The 20,271-nt window shown below is 45.8% G+C and overlaps 2 protein-coding genes across 5 annotated transcripts in view; both read right to left on the bottom strand.

Annotated features, from left to right (window-relative positions):
• Positions 1 to 20,271, bottom strand: part of LOC149329352 (uncharacterized) — a 245,431-nt gene that overhangs the window by 64,145 nt on the left and 161,015 nt on the right. Inside the window, exon 9 of one of the 4 annotated variants that reach the window (XM_089561857.1) lies at positions 11,817 to 12,771. The exons of the other annotated variants lie outside the window; for them this stretch is intronic. Within the exon in view, the coding sequence (XP_089417983.1) occupies positions 12,614 to 12,771 (158 nt within the window). The 3' untranslated portion in view covers positions 11,817 to 12,613. Of the gene's footprint in view, positions 1 to 11,816; positions 12,772 to 20,271 lie in introns of those variants that run through there. 4 annotated transcript variants of the gene reach the window in all.
• On the bottom strand, positions 551 to 6,646 carry LOC149329353 (uncharacterized). The gene is made up of 4 exons (XM_089561195.1): positions 6,632 to 6,646; positions 4,202 to 4,301; positions 3,255 to 3,308; positions 551 to 2,745 (listed from the first exon to the last, which is right to left on the bottom strand). The coding sequence occupies exons 1-4, from the start codon at positions 6,644 to 6,646 to the stop codon at positions 2,021 to 2,023; spliced, it is 894 nt and encodes a 297-aa protein (XP_089417321.1). The 3' UTR covers positions 551 to 2,020.

Consider the following 20,271-nt stretch of genomic DNA (forward strand, 5'->3'; position numbering starts at 1 on the left):
TTGGGTTCCTTCTTTTCTTCCACTGTTCTTTTATGACCGTTCTTCAGGCACAAGCTGACAGCTGCATATAACTATGGGGCTGAAACACTGGCCTAAGCTCACAGCATAGTCTGCACTCATACCCCCAATTCTCAGCATTCTGCTTTTCCCATTCACTGTTGCATACAGTGATGAACCACAGCCACTTTTTTTTTTAAGTGGCGCCTTCATCATCAGGAGGGTCGTAGGTTTAGCCTTGCGTAAGGGGGATGTGCGTAGACTGACAAACCAGTGCCCAGTGGTTCCTGGAGCCCAAGCGGAGGTAGACTCGCCCTTCCACTGTCCGTTTACTCCAGCCAGCTTGAACTGTCCAATAGGGACTGTTATGTTGCTCCTTATTGTACTTTGCACTCAGAAGAGAGGGTAAAAGAATAAATTAACGGCATCGGAAGGGACACTCTTAGCCTGGAGCTTGTATGGCCATAGGTCTACGAAGAAAACTACAGTGTTTAGAGCCACTCTGCTGCAATGGCGGCTTCAGTGTGGCTTCATAGAAACAAGGCGACTGGTATCATTGCTGACAAACATTTTATCTTCAATTCTGTGCATCGAACTACATCCACAGCACAACAAAAGTCTCTCTCGCTCACCCCAAATACACCCTGTGCTTTTCCAGACAGATAGAGCCACCTCATCCCAAAACACTTCCTAATCTCATCTGGTAATCCAGCTCATTACCATCCAATACTGTGTCTGGATTCTTTTAAGATATGATCCGTTTGTAGTATGAAACAAAAACTTGGAGAAGCTTCTGAAAAACACTACTTGTGTTTGCAATATTCTTTACTGCTATCATCTATAAGTTAGTGCTGTCCGTTAGTACTGCTACTTATTCTGTCATCTATAAGTGATAGCAGTTCTTTCCTGGATGCAAGGCACAGTGATGTCTAAGGATGCTCGAAGTGCAACATGAAAAAAAAAAACAGCTTTTTGAAGAACTGCAATGGTTTTGAATTTTCATGCACAATATGTCAAGCAAGTCAGTTTTACAAACAGCCGAAATGAATTAACATTTTGAAATAGAAACTGCTACAAAATACTACTCATGTGCACTAAGGAATTACACACAATGGACCCAAATTACGAGCTTTAGAATACACTACAAGATAACAGTGTTTTTGTAGGCACTAATCACAGTATTCTTTGTTTCGGCAGCCACAACCCTTGCAGCGTGTTATCATGAACACCTTATGTAAATCGACAAGGCTTTTTCAAGGAACACCAAAACAACACAGAAGCTAGCACAATGTGAAATGGTCACAAACCGCTGATATTCTGACAATTAAAAATTATTAAAAATGGTGCCGACACAATGATCCACAAATATTATGCCATTTATATCCAGCAGAGACAGTGCTCCGAGTAATGGTAAAGCAGCCTCATTCTGAGGCTGGACACCGACTAGTCTTCACTCGTTCCTGCCACTAACATCGCTGGAATAAATAGACAAAGAGTTACACAAGAACAAGTTTTTCTTGGTTCTCATACAAACATTTATAGGGACAGTGATATAAATGATTGAATTTATATTTATTGTCGCAAAAATTAGCTCACTCAGGCTTAAAGATTAAAAGGAATTGTTTTGTGCACTTTTACTCCAAGAATTATTTCTTCACTGAGGCAGGCTGAGAACTTGCCAGCAGCGATATACATTGGATATCAAGTTTTAGAAAGGCACTCTAAAAATAGAACTGATGCCTAACAGGTATGAAAGTGATTTTATTTCCATTCATACACGTTTACGAGCATAGCAGGCTCGCTCTTCGTGTTCAGGAAAGACTTAGCCTTAATATATAGTCTAAGGGAACAGCAAATGTTGTTTTCTGAAAACAGCCTCAAAGTGAACAAAACTTACAAATGTAGTTAATAGTGCAGGTTAGCTACCAACGCCTTTCATAGGGTACACAGCTAGAATCTCATTACCTTGCATACAAAATGGTAGCTAGCAAAACGTATCGACTAAGGGCCTCACGGACCACTGCTATTTTTGGTGAATAGCCTTCTTGTGGCGGTTCAAATATTGCCTGCCACTGAATGTCTTTTCACACAAGTCACATTGGAAGGGCTTTTCGCCCTTATGGGATCTAATATGCCTTGCAAGATCTGAACGTACCACAAAAGCCATGGGGCACAGCTGACACTCAAACGGCTTTTCACCCGTGTGGATACGGATGTGTCTCACCAGGTTACTCTTCTCTGCAAAGCTGCTACCACAGTGGTCGCAACGGTAAGGACGTTCGCCTGTGTGAGTGCGCTGGTGTGTTTTTAGGGTGACTGCCTGTGCAAAGCTGTCACCGCAATGGTCACAACGGTAAGGTCGTTCACCAGTGTGAGTGCGCCGGTGTGCCTCTAGATAGTCCTTTCGTGCAAAGCTGCTACCACAATCGTCACAATGGTAAGGGCGGTCACCTGTATGAGTGCGCTGGTGTGCCTCTAGATTGTCCTTTCGTGCAAAGCTGCTACCACAGTCGTTACAATGGTATGGGCGGTCACCTGTATGAATTCGGAGATGCTGCAAAAGATGGTATCTTCTTTTGAATCCCTTGTTGCAATGGGTGCATTCGTGCAGCTTATTTCCTGTGTGTTTGCCCCGGTGGTAACTCATGTCAGAAGCAGTAGATTCTGGGCAGTGGCTCGCAGGGTGGCTTTCACTGGTTGATTCTTGCAGATGAGGTATGCCATGGTCGCTCAGTGTCACGAATGAACCTGCGTTGCACAGGCCGAAAGTTGAATGCAGAGGACACACTCATCAAAAGCTATGGATGTCTATCAAGCTTTATTCAACAGATCATCAACTGAGAACTCAGGCCTGAAACAAGATGTCTCTATGGTCAAGATATCTCTCCAGTCACAGGTGGGCATAACAGAAAATTAAGTGGCAGTCAGCTATGCTTAGCCCAATGCATAAAGCCATTTCTTTTTGTAATATTTGCTCCTCAGACAGTGTCTAATAAGAGGAAAAGGCTAAAAGCTAAAAGCCATACGAGGATTTGGTCTTTCCTGCACAACTTCTTGCTGCAATGAACGGAACCCATATCTGTCCTAGTTTGATGAGTATAGTTGACATCATAAAAAACAACTTTCCAGAATAATGAACGCACAAATCATGATCCTTCACCACAGTTCAGTAAACTAAAGCTTCAGTATCCTAAAACCTCCTCTTTGAAAGACAACCTTTATGAAAGCATATACAAAGAAAAACTGCAGATTCTAACCTGGTGAGTACTGCAATGAAGGTACTCCATGTTTGTGGTCCCCGGAGCTCAAACCTGCATGTGAAAGCCAGATTGTATCCATAAACACAAAAGATTACGAGTGCAAACGCTCACACGGTGTTATCGGCAAGAGGCGGTGAACATGGAATACACACAAGTAAAACAGCTTTTTCGGGTTTTGTGAATACAGTAGGGCGAGCCTGGAAAGAAGAGAGTTCTAAGGCAAATATTGCCAACTTTTAATTCTGCATGCAGATGATTAGTATACTTATGCTCACGAAAAACTGACGGTTGCCTACAAATTTATACCGGAACCATGCCAACAGCTATTCCATCGACGAATGAACATGCACCATTTCTGGCTTCATGGGAAGGACAGTACAAGACTACTTACACAGGCTTAAGAACTAACGAGTGTGTTATTTTTAATAACACAACAGATTGACAGAGCATTCATCTTTTAATAAACCTCTTACACCCATTGTACTGCGCACAGGGAAAAAAACTTTCAGAGCATCGCAACTTGTAGAAAAGCGTATTTCACAGCTGCCCACGAATGTTGCCAATGTGTTGAACATCATGTTCTGCCTCGATCATCTCGAAGAGTGCAATTAATCGAGTAGAAGCACGTCTGCAACTGCACACTACTCTGTCTTGAGTGAAGTTAGAGCATACCATATTTACTTTTGTGACACCTGCATCCCAAATTTTGGGACGAGAAATCAGGGCAAAAGGAAGGAAGAAACAACCAAGACATAAGTTTCTCAATGCGCTGCTCTGAAAGAGGTTTAAGGCGGCCAGCTTTTCGAACACCATGGTCGGCACGGAAGAAGTCCATCCCTGAGAACATGGTGATCAGGTAAGCTCATAGGACAGTAACGAGAGTGAGAGCTGATGATGCATCGTGATATAAGGGACCTTCATCAACACCAGGGGAAGTCTAAGACCCACTTCCAGGCATTCCACCCAGCAGAAGCCAGGGGGGAAGCTTGCGTATCGTACCACTGGTGGGTACCCAGTGGCACAGGGAATCCAACCCTGCACATCCTACATGCGAGATGCACGCTCCAATGACTAGGCCACCATTGCAGGGAGAGTGAATGTGGCGAGAAACAGCGAGCAAAGGTGTGACTTGTCATCAGTTGTTGCATTATTCTGAGCAGAAATCACAGCAGCACTATAATAATTTTAGAAACATTCAGTGATGCAAGGGAACTCGTCGGGCAAAACTAAAAAACAGGCACAGCGGGAGAGAAAATCCGGTAAAACTGGCACTGCATTCTGCAGTAGTGAATAGCACCACTAGAACATAAAGCTTAAAAAAAGCATAGGCCAATTTTTTCAAATGGCTTTGGATTTTAACAGAACAATTTCCACCTTACAGACAAATAAAAGCCCGTACTAGCATCAGGAAATGAAATCCATACACGATGAATTCCAGATGTGCAGATCAACGCTCACTATTGTTAGAAAACTAAAATAAACATTGTCATAGGACACTCCATACAGCAAAATGTTGCCTAGTCTAAAAAAATCCTGAAAACAAAACGAGAGATGTCAGGATGCAGACTAAATGAACACAGCAATGGATGTTGTTTGGACAGGGTCAGTAATGCTACGTGCATGACGAAATGAGGTCGGTCAATTGTGACCAACTACAAGGGAACATAGTGTACTCTCTTCAGCAACGCCAAAACGACACCCATAAACCAGGAAACAGCGGCAAATACAATAGAATATAAAATCCACTACATGATACAACACAGGTTTTGCAGAGCTACAGCCTTCATAATGCCCCAACCAGGAGTGTAAAGTGGTGGAGTTACATGGAATTACGTAAGCAACCTTTCACATAGCATATTCGAGGACATACAGCACAAGAATCAGGAAAAACATTGATTCGTCAGACACAGAGGCAGGAAAGGCAAAAGTTCTAAAGCGTGCAATTTTCATCATTGATGTTTCTGCTTCGATTGAAAAATTAAAGAATATTGTACAAATGAAAAAATCAATTCATCCACATAACACAACAATCACACAAGTAGCAGCATAATTGCATTTCGTGCTTTCATGCGATGTCACAGATGAAGTTCTTCACAATGACCATCACCTCAGACGTGATCTTGCATTGATCACTGAAAAGCAGGATGGAGTCGGATTCATGCCATTTTCGCCAAAAATAAAGGCGTCATTTTCTGCGATTTGTATTTTTGACTGAGTACCATATTTCGGAGCCAATGGGCCTCCTTTGTAAAAGGTGTGCACCAGATGCTTATATTTTTTTTAATTCTCTGTGTCAAAAAGCTACTTGATGAATGGACATGCAATGTCCTACTGACACTAGCACAGACTTTCTCACAAAAACATGCTACATCTCCTGAATCTTATAACAGCCCTAAAACATGCGCCAATTTGACCCATTGTCTTCTGGAATGCCCCATGGCCGTTCAGCCTCTGAGTGACCAAATAATGTGATTCTACTACTACTACTAAGGCATGTAGTACAGGAATTTGTTCAGAGCCCAGTTACAAATACACAACAAGACAAACTGACCCGGGCCCTGAATACACTATGCAAAGAAACACTAGGGCTCCCCCCTCAGCCTTCTACAGACACCCTGTAGAGAACAGGTCTTTTCCATCCCCTTCAAGCCCTCCTTAACCTGCACTAGGAGAGACAAATCATCCGCCTGTCCAGTACATCAGCTGGGCGGTGGATACTATCCCAGACTCCCTACGCACCCATCTCTTTCCCAGACACACCGCAGTCTCCGATCTATCCCCCTAACCTCCGCCTCGCACCCATTCCAAGCAACATGTCCGCACACACACACGCAGGCCGCCGCCAAGCATACGCATACAACCACAAGCCACCCTTGGACGCTGCGGCGGCGGCCTACACAGACGCCTGTCTCACGGAAACCGCGGGCTCCACAGCAGCCTCCTTCCTCCACCCTTCCCTCTCTGCAACCAGCACTCACACAACCGGTCCATACACATCCCCACCTTCGCCCAAGATATACACGGAACCGCCGATGCCATCACACACTTTGCCACCCGTGCCCCCCAATACGTTGTCCATACAGACTCGCAGGCAGCTATGCGTGCCTTCCATGAAAGAGCCCTCCCTTTCCCTACCCGATCGGCCTTAGATGCCGTCCTCTTAGCATTAAGCCCACGACCGGTGACCCTTCGGGGGATCCCTGGTCACATGGGCATCCCCGGCAATGAGCTGGCTCACCAGCTTGCCTGCGAAACTGTACACCAGGCGCCGGGGATCCCATGGACGAGCCCACCGACGGAGCAGGCGATCAGGGGTTACAAACACACTGCCGACGAATACTACACGCAGCAAAAATGGGACTAAGCTGATTTACCGCCACCACACCCATCCTTATCGATCTGTGAAGCTCGCATTCTTCGCCGAATACAGTTTAATCTCCTACTTACACCAGCCAAACTTTATCTGTACCGGTACTCTTCCACACCTCAGTGCCCAAACTGTCCACACACATATGCAGACACAGAACACTGCCTTACACAGTGCCACGCAGCCTTCCAGTCCCCCGCCTATCCTTTCCCCACACCCCCCCCCCCACCGTGGCCCATCTGGCTCGCCTCCCGGGACCTGAACCTGCAACGCGCCCTCGTCGCCTTGGCCCAGGACATACTGAACGCCTAATAGAAAGGATGTTCTAATAAAAGTGTCACACCACCACCACCACTACTACTACTAATTGCCCGCCACAAGAGCACACACGTTGCAGGCTTCACTTGTTTCCTCCATGTGGTCAGGTGTTCAGTTAATACCACGACTGAAATGAAATGAGAATCCCACTGAGAGCTCAACAATGCACCCAGATTACTGCACATGCAATTTTCCAGATTATGAGCATCAAACAATGGAGTCATGCAAGGTTGTCAGGTGTGGTATTGAAGGGTTCTTCCTCTGGGACCTTGTACACATTGGCTTATCAGTAAAGGCCTGCAATAAAGGAGAAAAAACAAGCGTCACAATAAAAAAAACATAAATGTCACAAGCAGCAGGGTCTGCGTGCTTTTGAGCAAATGGCAATACACAAGGAAATGAGGATGCACAAAATCCATGTCCGACTACACATTCTGCTGTTTTCTTTCTTCTGCAGGCACAAAATGTGAAATGATATGCACAAGGAAAAAGAAGTGCAATGGCAATGTAGTGTAAACTGCAAGTACACATTTTTTGAAACGATGTTTTTTACCAGCTAAAATGCAATATCACTTGTGATATTTTTAGCACAGCTGGTCTGGATAGTTCTCTTTGTGCAGACAGATGGATTCTCGTGCACCTAACTTTGCACATGCACATAAGTGAAGGTAAGGTTCTGCATATGTTCGTAGCAGTAGGATGCATTCAAAGGTTCTTCCTCGAGCATGTACTCCGAGTCCTCCTAATACTGCTGCTCATGACTGCAATTCAAAACAATGTGTAGTAAAGTAAAAAGAAGTCTTCAAGGCCAGAACAGCGTTGTTTATAGACTTTGTGTAAGGAATAAGTAAAACGCAGTCCTAGATCAGCGGACTGACTCATGAGCAGACTCACTCAGGCTCATAATCAGATGATGATTTGAGTGCTGTGTGAGTCAGATCCGAACTCAGATTCAGATTATGATCGGAGCCGTGAGCGAGTCCGAGCTTAGCTTCATATTATAATCTCTGTTTTTGCAACAATGTTGCAGGCTTTGATTTTTAGCAGGAATTATTTACTGCCGCGAAAAAGGATGCCTGAGGGCGAGGTAGGATGGCGACGCCTGCGGCCGACCGAAGAAGGGGATTCTGCGGAAGCTGGGAACACGGTATTTTGTCCCATCCCTATTGCTAGTTTGTGCAGGTGCAGTAATTAGCCGGTAGCCTTGTCCGAGTTCCTCCATGCTGTGGAGAGTTCATATCACCGCGATGACTTGCAATCAATATATCATTCGAGACACGCACATAAGCTATCTAACTCTGGCATAAAGGTGCATAGCACTTATCTGCATTAAGCTTAAAAATGTGGCCCATGAAATTTTAAAAATGAAATTGAAGACATCAGTGTAGAAACCTAACCCAAAGAGCGTCAGAACAAGAACATGCATTCGTAACCAATGCGGACGTGGTTCTTGGGATTCCTAATCCCCCTCTTGGGAATTGGTGTGTTTGGCCTTTATAAAGCTACCAGTGCTGCTTGAAGGGGGCTCTATTTGAAAGCAATATGATTCCATATTTCTCACTGCTGCATGAAACCTCCTCGCAATGTAAGTAAATCTAGGCCGGTAATAATGCAATCAATGTGTGCTAGGACGCTAAGCGTCCTAGCGCGCTTACAACAGGAATAGGTTACGCTTGTGCTAAATCCATTGTTTTTAGAATTTCTTTCTCTTGACGCGTTTCCTCACGAACCACTGAAAAGGATGGTATGCAGCGCTCTTTTTAAAACCCGATTTTTCCAGTTGTGCCCAGCTTGAGGAGGTACTCGTCGCTGGTACGGACCCGATGTTTACTCTTCTTGGTTTCTGCAACTTTTTCAGTTACTACACAGATGCCTGTTTATTGCTTGTTGTATTTCCGTTTTTTTTTTTTAAGAGTGAAATATCGTCACGAGAAGCAAATGGGACTGCACGGACACGAATGAACGAGCACCAGGCCGGTCCAGACATTAGAAATCGTTAAGATAGGCACGCCGCAGACAGGTTCAGAGTCAGGACCGAGGTAATGGCGAATAGGGCCAGACCCAGTCTCGATACCGGCCTGAAAAGACCTCTAGCACCGAGTATAATGTTGTTTTCTAGCTTTACTCGAATCTAAAGTGTGCATTGTGCCATTTAAGCATCCCAGTACAGCAGTTATGCTATTTCATCAGCATTTAACAGCATCACTTTCTCACTCGACAATCATGGCCTACATGCTCCTTCATTTTTTACTCATAGGGGGCGTGGGCCCGAGATGTTGGAAGGGACATTCCCCTTTTTCTAATCAGACAAGCAGTTTTAAGAGACTGAAAGTGACGGTGGCAGACACTGCTCAGTGTTGTACTTATTTCCATTTTTTGAAGAAATATGTCCAGCTCACATGAAGTAGTATTACGTATGCCTCCAAAGGATAGTATCTATCAGCTCCTGTCATGCTCACTGTTAAAACATTCTCCAAGTCCGAAAAAGAGAAAAACCCCGAAGAAAGCTTCGAGGGTTTGCGTGGCACTGACCCTCGAACACGCAGGCGCGTCTACCCATTAACATCTGTCTCATTCACAGACTGACTCAATGCTAGAAAAGCAGAGGCTTGAAGTGAAAGGAAAGTAAAACATGCAGCCATGACATGTCCTTTGATTGCTGGCAGACTGTAATCAACTGACTTCGCCACACCAAAATTTTTTTCCTCGACTGATTTAAAGAGCGGCTACTGGCAGATAGAGCTCGATGAACATGAACAGAAAAAAACTGCCTTCGTCACTCCCAATGCCCTATATGAATTTCAGTTGTTGCCTTTGGTCTCTGTTCGCCGTCGCCGACGTTTCAGCAAATTTCAGCGACGTTTCAGCACTGTTTCTTGACTAAGTCACTCTGTGGAAGGGAATAGGCCTCCTCACTCCCACTGCTTTCCTGTGTTGCATGTACTGCTCGTATCATTCAATGCAGACCAAGGAGACCCAGGACGAACGTCGGGGGGGCGGGGGGGATATTTGAAAGCGGAGTCCCCCCACGCTAGGCGAAAAGGGGGCCAGGAACCCCCTGTCCCCTCCTGCGATTTACGCAACTGCACATTTTACAGGACAGGAGCATCAAGGTATAGTTCAGCACAGGCTGGCAGCAGTTCCGCTGGAATCTTCTTCCCCTGCCTACAGGTACTCCTAAAATGCCTGCAAAACCAAGAACACACAAGAAAGGCACAAAAAAATGACACCAGCATTGCTTAGTATGGCTATGGGATGTAGTCCTGCTTTTTAAAGTGCTGTATTTAGTGGAACGGAAGGGTGTCATGCATTTTTCATTCCTGCGGTGCGCATACATTAGGACGCAGAAAAAGGATTTTATACTGGCTCTTTCCTCGTTGGCGTTGCATAACCCTCCTCGCAGCGCCGCCCCTCCTCCTCCGCTCTCAGAGTGTGTTCGTCGTATTTTCCCGTTTTCGTTTGTTTACTGGATGTTTCTATTGCACTGATCTGTGCACCTTGTTTGAATTATTCGTAGCGGTGACTTAGGTTTTCTTATAATGTTTACACTGCTTACTTTGCACCAGAGGAAAAATAAATTTGTGTGCAGCTGACCTACTGCGTGCCACTGTCCCAGAAAGAATGAATCCAGCTCTCAAAAAGTCTACAGAGAGAATGCTGATGCTGCATCTAGTTTGTTTCATTCCCGGTGCATTTGTTCAAAGAATAAATTACTTTCTTGTCTTTTCCCTCGAATGCCAAATACAACACTTATCCGCCAATTCCTGAACGTGGTAACGTTTGCGCGGTATCAGTGTAAGTTCTATGCGGGAAAACTCAAGTCGCCGCTACGAATAATTCAAACGAGGTGCACAAATCAGTGCAATAGAAACATCCAGTAAACAAACGAAAACGGGAAAATAGGACGAGCACACTCATAGAGCGGAGGAGGAGGGGCGGCGCTGCGAGGAGGGTTATGCAACGCCAACGAGGAAAGAGCCTTTATACTTACATGCCAAGGGGACTACTTCCCTATGCAAAAAAAAAAAAAAGGCAAGTGATATGCTGTGAAGCTGTTTGCATCAGTTTCGGCATAAACTGCTGGTTACAGGTGCCGCCACCATGATATAGTTCAGCAGCTGTCACAAGTCACCATAACGCACCATGAACGGTTACCACACATGACGCGACAGAATTCATAAATCATCACCTCTTTTACAGCAAAGCTACAGACTGTAAAAGAACCGATTGTTGCATTAGCTTTGCGATTACGAACATATAAGAACGCAAACATCACGGATGAAGACACACAACTAATGAATTTACATAAATTAGCGCTAATTACAGATTTGCAGCCAACTGCGTCTACTTGCTCGCTGGTGCAAGTGTTGAAGTAGCAGGTCTAAAGGAACGACTCCGGCAGGTTTCACTGAAGACAATTTGTCTGGTATTGCGGTTATACCCTTCTGCGGCTTTCATGCTGCTGGCAAAGGCGTTAATAAGCCCGAATCTTACGTGACTGCGCGGTAACATTTGGGCACGCGCGCACAAAGACGGACCAATATCTTCACACGCGCACGATGAAAAAGTGACGTTCACCGTGTCGGATGCAGTTATCGTTGCTCTGTATGCGCAAAGATTTCCTTCTGCAAAGCTTCTTTCTTCTTCTCACAGACTGACAGCACACAAAAAGGAATGCGTAAAGCAACAGCTCATGGCACTGGCACAACCGGCAACACACGAAAAGTGTGCGATTGTCGATGCCGCCCGCGATGCCACTTGCGCCATCGTACATTTTCCCTGCATGGTTGGCGGAGGCACGTTTAATTACAAAAAAAAAAAAGCATATAATGAAGACCCCGTATACAGCCTCAATTAAGTACTAATAACGCAGCAAAATTCGATCTTTGTGCAAGGTATAGATGACTGAAAACTGGCTGCCTGTTGTGACCTTCCAGTATAGTGCCTAGAATATACTTCCAGGCAGATCGAAAGCAAAACTGAGTTTTGACACTTCTGGTTTCGATATCGCACCCGACGGAGCGCAACGCTTGAATTTCATATCCAAATTTTATATCCGGCTTAGCTTGTGCGTGCGATGGTAACTCGTCGCAGCTGCGTACTGAGCGAATAAAAACCATCTGTGAAGATATTTCGTCACTGTACTGTAACTACACTCTGCCGACGCGTTGAATGCGCCGCAATAGAACGCGTCCAGCTCGATCCCCCCGCGCGCAATGCATGTCACGCGCACCTAGCTGAACTCAGTGCATGGCCAGGGCATTTAATTGTTGCAAGGACCTGATCATGCGTAGTATTTTAAAATACAGCTGCTGTCTGGGTTTGTTTTCAGAAAATGATATCAGGTGGCGCTATGCAACCAGATTCTTGTACGCTTCGTTGCGATTGCAGGCGCTAACGTTTTCCTTAAGCAGTTGTAATGAATATCGGCGCATTCGTAGTGGACTAAAGGAGGCCGTACCCTAGTGTGAGAGCTCCCTCTTCCCTTTTCCCCAACATACACGGACTTCCGTATTTCTCTCCCGGAGTAAAAAAAGAAACAGAAAACAAACAAGCTCTGGGCGCAATCTAATGACCTGTAATCAAAAGCAAACACCGCGTTGACAAGATAGCGTAAGTGTTGTTTTGCGTTGAGTTTTATGGCGCTTGAACGGCTACGACTGACCCCCAGCTAAGCGAAAAGGGGGTCAGAAACCCCCTGTCCCCTCTTCCTGCGATTTATGCAACTGCATATTTTACAGGAAAAGAGCATCAAGGTATAGTTCAGCACAGGCTGGCAGCAGTTCCGCTGGAATCTTCGTCCCCTGCCTACAGGTACTCCTAAAATGCCTGCAAAACCAAGAACACACAAGAAAGACACACAGAAATATGACACCAGCATTGTTTAGTATGGCTATGGGATTTAGTCCTGCCTTACAAAGTGCTGTATTTAGTGGAACTGAAGGGTGTCATGCATTTTTCATTCCTGGGATGCGGATACATTAGGACGTGGAAAAAGGATTTTATACTTGCATGCCAAGGGGACTACTTCCGTATACAATAAAAAAAAAAAGACAAGTGATATGCTGTGAAGCTGTTTCCATCAGTTTCGGCATAAACTGCTGGTTACAGGTACCGCCATCGTGACATGATTCACCAGCTTTCACAAGTCACCATAACGCACCATGAACGGCTATCCCATATGACGAGACAGAATTCATAAATCATCACCCCTTTTACAGCAAAGCTACAGACTGTAAAAGAACTAATTGTTGCATTAGCTATGTGATTACGAACATATAAGAATGCAAACATCACGGATGAAGACACAGAACTAATGAATTTACATAAATTACCGCTAATTACAGCTTTGCAGCCAACTGCGTCTACTTGCCCGCCAATGCAAGTGTTGAAGTAGCAGGTCTAAAGGAATAACTCCGGCAGGTTTCACTGAAGCAAATTTGTCTGGTATTGCGGTTATACACTTCTGCGGCTTTCATGCTGCTGGCAAAGGCGTTAATAAGCCCGAACCTTACGTGACTGCGCGGTAACATTTGGGCACGGGCGGACAAAGAAGGGCCATGTCAACACACGCGCACGATGCAAAAGTGACGTTCACCGGGTTGTACGAAGTTATCCTTGCTCTGTAGGCACATAAATTTCCTTCTGCAAAGCTCTTTCTTCTCACAGACTGACAATACACGAAAACGAATATATGTAAAGCAACAATTCAGGTGTTAGGAGAAGGTAAGTGACGCCAACCAAGTAAAATACAGGAAAAACACGACGTTTCGGGACCGGCTCGGCCCCTTCTTCACGGTGTGACTACGGGCGAGCGCAGCTTGGCTTTTTAAGCCCCTGTGTGGAGGACCTGCGGGTCAATGGCCGCAGCCCATGGACGTAGGATGAGGGGAGAGTCCCCAGGGAACGATTAACATTCTCTCCTGTTTGCTGTATGTGCCACGACTCGAGTAGAAGCCTCCTGCGTGGGTTAGCTTCTGTTTCCAATACAATGGTGCTGTCGAAGTCAATTGGGTGGTCACACCCTTCACAGTGTTCGGCCACGGCGCTGCGTTGACGATTCATGTGACGGACGTCCGCTTTGTGTTGGTTCATCCTTTCCGCGAAGTTCTTCGTTTCCCCTATGTACGACGCCGGGCAGACGGAACACGGAATTTTGTACACGACGCCCTGGGCCTTTTCTCTGGGCTGCCGGTTTTTTGGGCGGGGGAGAAGGCGACCGATAGTGCTGGTCGGTTTGTGCGTTGTCAGCACCCCTTCTTTTCCGAGAATGCGACCGAGCGTCTCGCTCACGCCTCTCACGTAGGGGATGCAAACACGTTTCCGCTTCTGGCATGCGTCTGAGGAAATAATAGACCGGATTTTGTTTTGCCTTTCTTGTTTCCTGATAATGCGCCGGATGAATGAGCTTGGGTAGCCGTTCTTTTGGAGGTCAGAAATGACTCGGTTCTTCTCCTTCCTTTTTTCTTCACTTGAGGAACATATGGAGTCGGCTCTCTTCAGTAATGACGTCACGACAGATGCTTTGTGCGGGATGGGATGGTTCGAATCGAAATGTAGGTACCGTCCTGTGTGGGTTGGCTTCCTGTGCACCGAGGACTGCAGGCCTTTGTCGTGCCTTGTAAGTAGGACATCCAGAAAAGGCAGGCTGCCCTGCTGTTCATGCTCAACAGTAAATTGTATGGCCGGTTCAACTGAATTTAGATGACTCTGGAGGTTTTCTATCTCTGAGGTTTTCACCACACAAAAGCAGTCGTCTACATAACGGAGGAATAACTTTGGCTTGGGATTAAAGGAGGAGAGGGCCCGGCTTTCGACGTCTTCCATGGTTAGGTTAGCCACTGTGACTGAAATTGATGCCCCCATAGCAGTTCCGGTTGTTTGCTTGAAAAATTCTCCGTTGTAGGTGAAAAAGGTACTGCGCAGACAGAGGTCGAGAAGGCGACATACCTCATCGACGTTGAGTGGAGTTCTCTCGTGCAGCGTTTGGTCGTTTTCGAGTGCGCGGCGAGCAACGGACACAGCAAGGGGAACCGGTACGCAGGTAAATAGCGACACCATGTCAAACGAGACTAGGCCTTCGTCTTCCTCCACGGTAAGGTTCGAGACAAGTTGGACGAAATGCCGCGAATTCTGTACATGCGTGGGTGTTCTGCCGGCGAGCGGCGCCAGCACCTTGTGCAGGTAGTCAGAGAGACGTCGCAGAGGAGACAGGGTGAAGTCTACAATTGGCCGAAGGGGGACGCCAGGTTTGTGAGTTTTAGGTAGCCCGTAAAAACCTGGAGCTGAGCCGTTTCTGGAGATGAGGCGGAGGTAAAGCCATTTGAAATCAGGATGCCGCTTGAACATCTCTGCCAGGGTTTTGTTGAGTGTTGCCTGAGTGTTTGAAGTCGGATCCTTGCGAACCTTCTCATACGCCCCACTGCTCAAAAGGGCTGACGCCTTCTCCTCGTAGTCGCGTCGGTCCATCACCACTGTAGAGTTGCCCTTGTCTGCCGGGAGTATGACGATGTCGGTGTCGTCCCTGAGACCGCGTAGGGCTTTTCGTTCCAGTTGAGACAGATTGCTCGGAAATTTGGGGGGTACCTTGGCGATGACACCAATCGCTTTCAGGCGGACCTCTTCCCTGACGTGCGGCTCCAGGTGCTGGATCGCATCTTCAACAGCCGCGACTAGTTTTGGGAGGGCGGGACCAGATGATATGTTGAATCCATGTCCTTTTGCGAGAACAGAGGATTCGGGCGGTGTTAAGCGACGGGAGGAGAGGTTCTTTACAAAGCCAGAGTTATGGGGGTCAGGCTGTTTCTTCTGCCGCTGCTGTAGGGCAAACAACTTCTTGTTTTGACACTCACGATGTTTGTTGGCTGCAGTGGAGGCCGCTTCCGGTCCCGAAACGGTCCCGAAACGTCGTGTTTTTCCTGTATTTTACTTGGTTGGCGTCACTTACCTTCTCCTAACATTAAATTTCCCAACCAGACAGACTTCTGTCGAATGTTTTCTTTTGAACAATTCAGGTGCTGGCACAACCGGCAACACACGAAAAATGTGCGATTGTTGATGCCGCCCGCGATGCAGCTTGCGCCACCGTATATTTTATCTGCATGGTATGGCGGAGGCACGTTTAATTAAAAATAAAAAGCATGCAATGAAGACCCCGTATAAAGCCTCCATTAAGTACTAATGACGCAGCAAAATTCGATATGTGTGCAAGGTATAGATGATTGAAAACTGGCTGTCTGTTGTAACCTTCCAGGAAGATCGAAAGCAAAACTGAATTTTACACTTCTGGTTTCGATATCGCATGCCATGGAGCGCAACGCTTGAATTTTATATCCGAATTTTATATCCAGCTTAGCTTTTGCGTGCGATATGGTTCACTCGTCGCACCTGTGTACTCAGCGAATAGAAACCACCTGTGAAGATATTTCTTCACTGTACTGAAACTACACTCTGCCGACGCGTTGAATGCGCCGCAATAGAACGCGTCCAGCTCGATGCCCCGCGCGCAATGCATGTCACGCGTACCTAGCTGAACTCAGTGCATGGCTAGGGCATTTAATTGTTGCAAGGACCTGATCAAGCGTAGTGTTTTAAAATACAGCTCCTGTCCGGGTTTGTTTTCAGAAAAGGCGATTAGGTGACGCTATGCAACAAGATCCTTGTACGCTTAGTTGCGATTGCAGGCGCTAACGTTTTCCTTCAGCAGTTGTAATGAATATCGGCGCATTCGTAGTGGACTAAGGGAGGCCGTACCCTAGTGTGAGAGCTCCCTCTTCCCTTTTTCTCAACTTACAGGGACTTCCGTATTTCTCTCCCGGAGTAAAAAAAAAAAGAAATCAAAAACCAAACATCGCTGACAAGATAGCGTACTTTTGTATTGCGTCGAGTTTCATGGCGCATAAGCGACTACGACTATCATGCGCCAACCAAAGGACAGAACTTGTTTGCTTTTAAGAAACCTCGTTGATGCTTAAATTTTCAGTTGGATAAGCATTCTTCTTTTTAAAATACAAAGACACGAGACATGCGTCTACAAGCCCACTTTCTCCAATGAGCAAACAAGGGTGAAAAGACCAGTAGACATTCGGAATAAAGCAGTGGAAGATGTTTTTTCCTGATCACTTTGTCTACCTTTGCGCATTAACATCAAATAAGATTTATAGTGACCATTTCTCCGTATAGCTCACGTGTTGAGGTCTCTTCTTTTTCAAGAATAAGCTGTGTGTATAAGTGTATCCGTACGATATGCGAAGGCAGCATAAAATGACTTCAATGAATGCCTTCGATACGAAAGACAGCTGCTACACTGTCGGGCATTCATGCTTTACTTATAGAAAGAGTGCAGTACCTTTTATTTTCTTCCGCTCAGTACATAAACTGTTTTGCAACTACATGTGCAAGCCTTATTGTACTGTACACATTATTGATTTGATAGATTTTTACTGTAATCTGGCATTTAAATTCTTTTATACGGGCTATTTGTCTGCACCATTTCTGCTGTGAGTACAGATTCATCTGACAGTACATTCCTCCGATTTCACTTTTAATAGGATTCGATACATGCTTTACAAAGTTTTCTTTTTTGATTATGTAACTTTGATAACAACTAAAGCTTAACAATAAGCAAATTATTTCTACTTATATTTAATAACAAAAGTTCAGCTTTGAAATTAAGTAATCAAGCCTCGCATTAAAGTATTGATCCTTGCTCTCTCTCTTTTTTATTAAAATGCTTTACATTTAAGTAAAAATGAAGTGGGTCTTATTTTATTTGACCAATTACTTGAAGGATCTTTAAATGTATATTTTTCTATATATATATAAACAGGTATACAGAGAATGATTTCAATGAATCGTTTTTGGAGTCACCATGAATTCCATTCAGCTATAATAAGTTTTACTAGGTGTATCTTAAGATTTAATTCAATATTTCATTTAGATGCCTTCATTTATTTATTGATTTCTTACTACTTGAAAGGCCCTTTCAAGGATATCAAATCACATGAGTACGTTACAGAGCATAACAGTGCTACAGCTGATGATTTGAGAAGTGATGGGGTCAGTATGGAGCACAACGTGGGCAGGCAAGTCATTCCAGTCTTTCGCAGTGCGTACAAAAACTGTAGACAGATGTGCGGGCGGGCGGAGGATAGGTGGTCTTTTCATGGCTCGTGTGCCTGGAGGTGCGGCAGGCAGGGATGATAAGACTTGTGCGCTATATCATAATAATATTTATGACATAGACATATTCCTGTGATGTGACGTCGGTTAGTTAAATCTGTGAGATGAGCATTGCATTTTAGTTTGGTGACAATATTATGATAAGAACAAGCATCGAAGATGGATCTATAGCAGCGTGGATTTGTACTGCTTCTAGTGTATTCGATTATTTTGATTAGGGTCCCAATTACTCATGCACACTCTAGTTTGGGTAGTACAAATGTTACATAGGCTAATGATTTCAACGATGGTGGTTGAAAGCTCATAAAGTGCAGACCTTGTAGATTGCCATTTGTATACGGAATGTTCATTCTTGATTTCTTTGTGCCGAGCTTGTGCAGCAACTTCATCTGCTTTCTAATTGCCACCGATTCCGAAGTTGCTGGGAACTCTGCAAATGGCTCTTGTTACATTGTGTATGATGTCGCCGATTTGTGGTGTAACTGCATTTGTATGGTGAAGTCAGGCACGTGAGCAAGGGCGTCCGCAGAATTTTTTGCAGGGGGGGGGGCCCCGTTGGTGCCCCGGGGGGGGGGGGGGGGGGGGGTATGTTTGTAGCAGAAAGGCGCTATTTGCGGAGTAAATTTATTTATTTATATATAAATAAAAATTAAACAAAATGCACACATGAAAGAAAAATTACAAACAGCAAATTAAAGCGCGGCTAGGAGAGGTACATTGGAGTTTATCAACGAAGAAACAACTAAAATTAATAAAAATGCAAAAAGATGCTATATCACTTCGTGGAGAAGAGTGCTCAGTCTTGCTGCATACGGGTTCTCGACTCACCCGGATTGATGGCCAGCACACAGCACAATATGTTCACAAACACGCAACTACAGTCACTCAGTCAGTCTTCCTTGAACAGCAACTGTAGGCGCCTCGGATTTTTCTGGGCGAATTGCGTAATTACACGTGTGATAAATTCACTTCTGTGCTCCATTACACGCTCTCGGTGCACACTCATCATACACATTGATTGGAAAAACTGTTGAACGCGTACGTTGAAAACAAAAGATGACTATATATACAACGAAAACTTATTTACAAGATAAATGCACGCTCGCAGCTTCATACACCTCGCTCCATCTTGCTTGCGCATCCGCACAGTCGAGCAACCGCACACACACTGCTCTCCGCTCGTCGTTTTCTCGTCCGCTGTCTTGGTTGTTCTCAGCTTCGCTGACAACCGGCCACTAAAAACACCCAAGCACAAACACAGAGGCGCGCACACGTGCAAGGGCTTACTTGCCGCAGTATCCCCGAATGCGCACTTTGGGGGTGAAAGGAACGCCGCGCAACTTCCGAGGGGAAGGGACACTCGCCACTCCAGTCGGAAAATTTGTTTTTGTGTTTTTATGGGGTTCAGAGCCCCAAAACGACTCAGGCTATGAGGGATGGAGTAGTACAGAGTTCCGGGTAATGTCGACCACCTGGGTCTCTTTACCATGCACTGACACGCACAGTACATGGGCGCTGTTGTGATTTGAGGCCCAGCCAGAGGTGACAGGCGAGCCAGGCAGGCGCCATCGGGCTGCGTTGACCAAAGGCGCTGGTTTTCGCAGAAGACGCAAAGAACGCTGGTGTGGGGGCACCTCGGGAGACTGCGTCGCCGTGAACAAAAGCAGCTAATCCCCTTTGCCGGAGATTCTGAAAGCGGCGCTTCTACCGAACTGCGCTACCCGTGGATCGGAGGAGACAGCGAGCGGCGGCGGCGCCAACTCATCGCCCGCTTGCCCCTGAGCAGCCTGACAAAGCGGGGGTGGACACGGCTGATTTTACCTTCCCTCCTTAAGAATTCATCGGTGACCGGCGTAACGATAGGCGAAAACAAGATGCCCCGTGCACTGTCTGCCTCCGTGTCGCTATCTCTCTAGAGATCAAAGAAACAGACACCCATCTCAAGGCGGCTCGAAACACATGCTCGCCGGTGCCGCTGTATGTCTGGAACAGGTCGCCCTTCAGTAGAGCTAACGATGGCGTGGTTTGAAAACGGCGGAACGACGCACGCCCGGACGCGGCATTTCGCAGATGTGACCATGCGGGGCTGCTTTTACCCTTTTGACTGAGCGCACCACCACCCCTGGCGTGCGGCCATCACTCACGGTT

Source organism: Amblyomma mixtum, chromosome 9 (genome assembly GCF_055824585.1).
Source record: "Amblyomma mixtum isolate Tamu chromosome 9, ASM5582458v1, whole genome shotgun sequence".
Classification (NCBI taxonomy): domain Eukaryota; kingdom Metazoa; phylum Arthropoda; class Arachnida; order Ixodida; family Ixodidae; genus Amblyomma; species Amblyomma mixtum.